This window comes from Curcuma longa, chromosome 4, assembly GCF_044706935.1.
Source record: "Curcuma longa cultivar G26 ecotype Majalengka, Jawa Barat chromosome 4, ITB_CL_G26_1.1, whole genome shotgun sequence".
NCBI classification, from domain to species: Eukaryota; Viridiplantae; Streptophyta; class Magnoliopsida; order Zingiberales; family Zingiberaceae; genus Curcuma; species Curcuma longa.
The window spans coordinates 4,593,858-4,599,299 of record NC_133864.1 but is presented as its reverse complement, the minus strand read 5'-3'; the positions used below and the strand labels follow the sequence as shown (position 1 = coordinate 4,599,299).

Here is a 5,442-nt window from a genome sequence, read left to right as displayed (position 1 = left end):
TGATCTTTATCTATATTGCTATGTGTTGATTATTATTCATTTGATGATTCTATTGATAAATTATTGTTGCTTGATTTCAAAATCATGATGTTTGATATGTTTATATTTTTGATGCATTATTTCAAACCTTAAGGGAGAGCTAGATGAGAAAATAGATTTGGAAGGATCTATGATTCTGAAAACTTAAGGGGGAGATTGAAATTTTTCAAGGAATTATATCTTAAAGGGAGAGAAAAAGGATTGGCATATTTAAAAGAAATCAAAATTATATTTTTAAGGGGGAGAGTTTATTTTTAAGTGATCAAACCTTAAGTGGGAGTTAAATTTTGCTAAGGAGTTATGATTTGATCCTTAAGGAAGAAAATTTTATGTGTGATTTTAAAATTTTATGGAGTTATGATTAAGGGGGAGCATATGATTTAAAAAGGTGTTTGAAAGAGGATAATGATATTTAGGGGGAGCCTTGGGGTTAATTCCTAAATTAACATAATCAAACACATTTTAAAATCCCTCAGCAATTTAAGGATAATATCCAAATCAGGAAATCTCTATTCATTAGGAAAGTTGATACAAACTTGGACATATATTGATTTTAATCAATCACTTTTGAATTTTGTATCAAACTACCATATTTGAGACCAAATAATTTTCAAAATATTTTTCTCAAATAAGGTTAGTCATAAGTATTGTACGTGTGAAATTTCACGAATTTTTGAATATCGTACAATTACTTATGCATTTCTCAAGTTCGTCTCTGATAACTGAAATTCAGTTTATCAGTCGACTGTGTCAGACTGCAGTCGACTGCTGAGTCGACTGATATACTAGAAGTCGACTGATACTACTGTTTTCAGCATATTTTGAGAATTTAACTTGTTTTTCCCTCCGAAACAATTGTTGGTGCAACATTAAAGGGGGATAAACATTTTTAAGGAAAATTTAACCCTACTTTGTCTATGTAATCACTTTTTGATCTTTGACAAAAAGGGGGAGAAATATGAATGTTTAAGTTAGAGAGAAAAATAAAGTTTTTCATGCCTATTCATATTTGATCATGCTATTCATGCTATTCATGTTAATACTCTCTGTTAATACTCTGATATCATGTGATTTATGCTTTACTTATCATGTTTTAATCACATGCTATGCTTTACATGATTTAAAGACCTAACTTAAACAAAGTTTTGCCAAACATCAAAAAGGGGGAGATTGTTGGTGCAATAGTTGCCCCAAGTGCATTGAGTTTCAATGTTTGGCTAAACTATGTTTGAAGTTAGGCAATTCTTGTTGATCTAACATGTGTGATGCAAGTTTGCAGGAAAGTCCAAGCGTAGTCTTGGCAAAGGAAAAGTCCAAGCGTAGTCTTGGCAAAGGAAAAGTCCAAGGGTGGTCTTGGCAAAGGAAAAGTCCAAGGGTGGTCTTGGCAAAGGAAAAGTCCAAGGGTGGTCTTGGCAAGGAAAAGTCCAAGGGTGGTCTTGGCAAGGAAAAGTCCAAGGGTGGTCTTGGCAAGGAGAAGGGGTGGTCTTGGCAAAGACTTGACATGACAAAGCTGATGGAAGCATCTCAGGCTAGTGCAGGGAGGCATGAGGCTGTGGGAGGTGTTTGAAGGCCGAGGTCTAGGTCAAGAGAAGCTGAAATGGGATTTTTCAGCTTCACCAGTCGACTGGCCCTGCCAGCAGTCGACTGCTCATAAATCAGACGCACACAGAAAGATCAGTCGAGCCAGAGGAAGACAGGAGTCGACTGGTCAGTCGACTGGTGTTATGGTGAGTCGACTGTTTCCAGTCGACTGGTCTTGGACAGTCGACTGCTATTTGAACGTTGCAGAAAATTGGCAAGCATTTAATGCGCTTTAATGCGAGATTTTGTTGCCGATTGAAGGCATCAGTCGACTGGCCCTGCCAGCAGTCGACTGATGTTGCAGAGATTATAAAAGAAGCCTGCACGAGAACAACTCAATCTTTTCGCTATTCTTTCATTCTTTTGTGCTTCTTCTGAGAACTTGTTTGTTCTCCATTCTCTGCTTTCTTCCTCTCCTCCTAAACAATATTTCATATCATATTTGAGGAGATCTAAAGAGTTGTAAAGGTTTCTCCGCCTTCGAGGTTTTCGAGAAGGAGAAGATTCATAGTGCATCGGGTGTGTGCGTGCGTGTGGATCCTTGGATTAGTCACCTCTGCGGAGGTGGAGACCAAGTAAACAAACCGGGTTAGCGTTGATCTCTTTCTTTCTCTTTTATATTTTTGCTTCCGCTAATCTCTGTGCAGAGAAAGAACAAGAAAAATCGAGAAACGCTATTCACCCCCCCTCTAGCTATTCAACCGATCCTAACACCTCATGAATTATTATCACCGTTAATAAAATAATAACATCACAAAAAAGTGACATGGTAGATGTCACTTGGACTCTTGTCAAATAATAATAATTTTTTGGATTTAAAATGACTAAAAAGCAATATTGTAGGATTGATGATGCCAAATAATATGGATTATTATTATTATTAATCAATAAAATAGTAATAAGACAAAGAAGTAATACGGTAAGATTGATGATGTAATTTGAACTCCTAGTCAAATAATATCCTTTTTATCGCTCTTGGACTATGGTGCAGTGACAGGATATTTGTGTAATTTTTTATATATTTAAAGATCGAATTCTAATTTTGATATTTGTGAAAAAAAAGGATCCATAAGATATTTTGATAAATGATGGACACACTTTGGCCAATTTCTTTTAAAAAATAAAATTAAAAATTTGTGTTTTATATTTTGATTAAATAGTCACTTATCTCCTCCTAATCTTATCCTATCTTCAGTGCTATCCTTTTGTTGTTTTTTGTTGGTAATTTAAATATTTAATTTTTTTTAAATCCGTCAATCGATTCGATCTCATAAAATTTTTTATCATCTATTAAAATAAATTTAAAAAATATATAAAAAACACGTCATTCTACAATTAATATTTCAGAATTAATTTTCATTTAAAAAATTAATCCATAATATATCATTATTAAAAATCAATTCATAAATATCTAATTAAGTAAAAAAAAAAGCATTTTACCATTGTATTTGTATCTTAGCGCGGGTCCTCGTCTCCCTCCTCAATCTCAACACGGAAGGAATCAATTCCGTGGATAGTTACGCGATTCATAATAAATTACAAATTATGAATAAAAAATATAATCCTTTCTGAAAAGTTTCATTTAAATAGGCTTCTTATGAAAAATAAATAAATAATTAAAGAAAAAAATCGGACAGTGCTTTATTTCTGATTCTAAAAATATCTTTACCTTAACTGTTGCGTTATAATAGAAATTAAAATTATTTTAATTTATTCAAAATATATATATATAAAGTATTGTTTTATCAAAAATACTCGATTAAAATCATTAAATTGCATAATAAATGATAGTTATAAAGTGATTTTAATTAATTTAAAAATAATTTTAATAAATTGATAAAAAAAAATTTTAATATAATAATATTGAAATAGAAACACGAGCAGCGTGCCCAAACACTACTAATATGTACATTTTAATATAAAAAATGACTTAATAAAAATATAATAATATTTTAATTTAATAATATTGAAATAGAAACATAACTACGTGAGCAGTGGCGAAACATTCCTTGTCTTTATATTTTAATATAAAAAATGACTTCATAAAAATATAATAATATTTTAATAAATTATACATGGGCTCTATGTTTATTTTTTCTATATAAACTCTTCGTCTGTTTCAATCTCCCATCGAGACGAACGTAGAAGCATGAGCAGCGTGCAGGAACACACTCCCATCGAGACAAACAGATGGTCTCTCGCCGGGACGACTGCTCTGGTCACCGGAGGTTCCAAGGGAATCGGGTACTTTCTCGAATAATACTCCATCCGTCGATCTCTTTCTATATATCTATTTCCACTCATCGATCAAGTTTTAGGTATGCGATCGTCGAGGAGCTCGCCAGACTTGGATCGGCGGTGCACACTTGCTCCCGCAACGAAGCAGATCTGGAGAATTGCCTGCAACAATGGCGCGATTCCAAGCTTAAGGTCACCGGATCTGTTTGCGACGTATCGTCCCCGATCGAGAGAGAGAAGCTCATGGAGACGGTGAAGTCCCAATTTGACGGGAAGCTCAACATTTTGGTATTTAATTTCTCCCCTTTTCCCCTCCCTTTCTAAACCCTAAACCAAATCTTAATCTTCTTCCTTTTGCAGGTTAACAATGCAGGGACGGCGATCTTCAAACCGATGGTGGAGCAAACCATGGAGGATTTCAAGCTCTTGATAAGCACGAACCTGGAATCGGCGTTCCACTTGAGCCAACTTGCTTACCCTCTCCTTAGGGCTTGTGGAGGAGGTAGTATTGTGTTCGTCACCTCCATCGCTGGCTTCATTGCCTGGGATCATCTGTCTGTGTATGCATCGACCAAAGGTACGTACTTCAATTGCATATTGTTCATTGAATTATTTGCTCGAATCATTTGCAAGATAAACTATTCGCTTCGATCTTCTTCTTCTCCTCTCTTTGTTTTTTCATTTGATCAGGAGCAATGAATCAACTCGCGAGAAATCTTGCTTGTGAATGGGCCAAAGATAACATTAAAACAAACTGTGTAGCTCCAGGGTTTATAAGAACACCACTCGTTGACTTCGTAAGCGAATACAACTTTTGTTATTTAGAAAAGAAATGATTACTGATAAAAAAAATTGATTTTAACGGATGAATATGAATTTGCTTGTTGTGGTAGTTGGTGGAAGACGAAGATTTTTTGGCGAGGGAGAATCATCGCGTGCCTCTCGGGCGTTTGGGGGAGCCGGAGGATGTGGCCGGCGTCGTGGCCTTCCTTTGCCTCCCTTCGTCTTGCTACGTGAACGGTCAGGTCATCGTCGTCGATGGAGGTAGAATTGTGAACGGAAATCATTAAGTAGCTATATATGGAGATCGTTGAATCAGGTGGGTATTTGGAATCATATTCTTATGAAGATCTCGAATAAAAGTGTGTTGTACTACTCTTCATCTATGTTATATTATGTTCTTATGTGGAGAATTATCCTTTAGTAAAAGACGAAAGAATAATTCGTCGCTCTGTGCATACCACACATTTCTTGCTGAAACGTGTGGAGAATTATCACTGTGACCTCTATGACAATAATTGAGGATAAAAATTGGTCTTTCAAATATTATTGAGCCATTTTTTTTTGTTTTTGATGAATGAGCCCTAATTTTTGACAAGTGTATATGGATATATAATAGATGAGAGTTTTGACGCAATAATAAAATTATTATAGCATAATTTAAAAGTCATATTTTGAATTACAAAAATAACTTCTTACGATACAACAGAATAATTTTAAATATAAAAAAATTGTAATTGCAATCCATATCAATTGTGATTATAAGTAAAATCATCAAAAATAAAGTATAACTCTTATAATATT

The 5,442-nt window shown here is 34.5% G+C and overlaps 1 protein-coding gene across 2 annotated transcripts; it reads left to right on the top strand.

Annotated features, from left to right (window-relative positions):
* The first annotated feature begins 3,739 nt into the window (after positions 1 to 3,739).
* LOC141828292 (noroxomaritidine/norcraugsodine reductase-like) lies at positions 3,740 to 5,182 on the top strand. Of its 2 annotated transcripts, none has more exons than XM_074715693.1 (5): positions 3,740 to 3,864; positions 3,939 to 4,146; positions 4,219 to 4,435; positions 4,549 to 4,655; positions 4,762 to 5,182. In XM_074715693.1, exons 1-5 carry the CDS (start codon positions 3,770 to 3,772, stop codon positions 4,873 to 4,875), a joined length of 741 nt encoding a protein of 246 aa, XP_074571794.1. In that variant the 5' UTR covers positions 3,740 to 3,769; the 3' UTR covers positions 4,876 to 5,182. The 2 variants fall into 2 exon arrangements, with proteins under 2 accessions (XP_074571794.1, XP_074571793.1); XM_074715692.1 differs by having other exon boundaries at positions 4,752 to 5,182.
* Positions 5,183 to 5,442: the final 260 nt, after the last annotated feature.

Coding starts and splice junctions, on each gene's coding strand:
- LOC141828292 (XM_074715692.1), top strand. CDS start 3,770: ATGAGCAGCGTGCAGGAACACACTCCCATCGAGACAAACAGATGGTCT. Junction 4,147..4,218: donor ACGGGAAGCTCAACATTTTG/GTATTTAATTTC, acceptor TTCCTTTTGCAG/GTTAACAATGCAGGGACGGC. Junction 4,656..4,751: donor GAACACCACTCGTTGACTTC/GTAAGCGAATAC, acceptor TTGTTGTGGTAG/TTGGTGGAAGACGAAGATTT.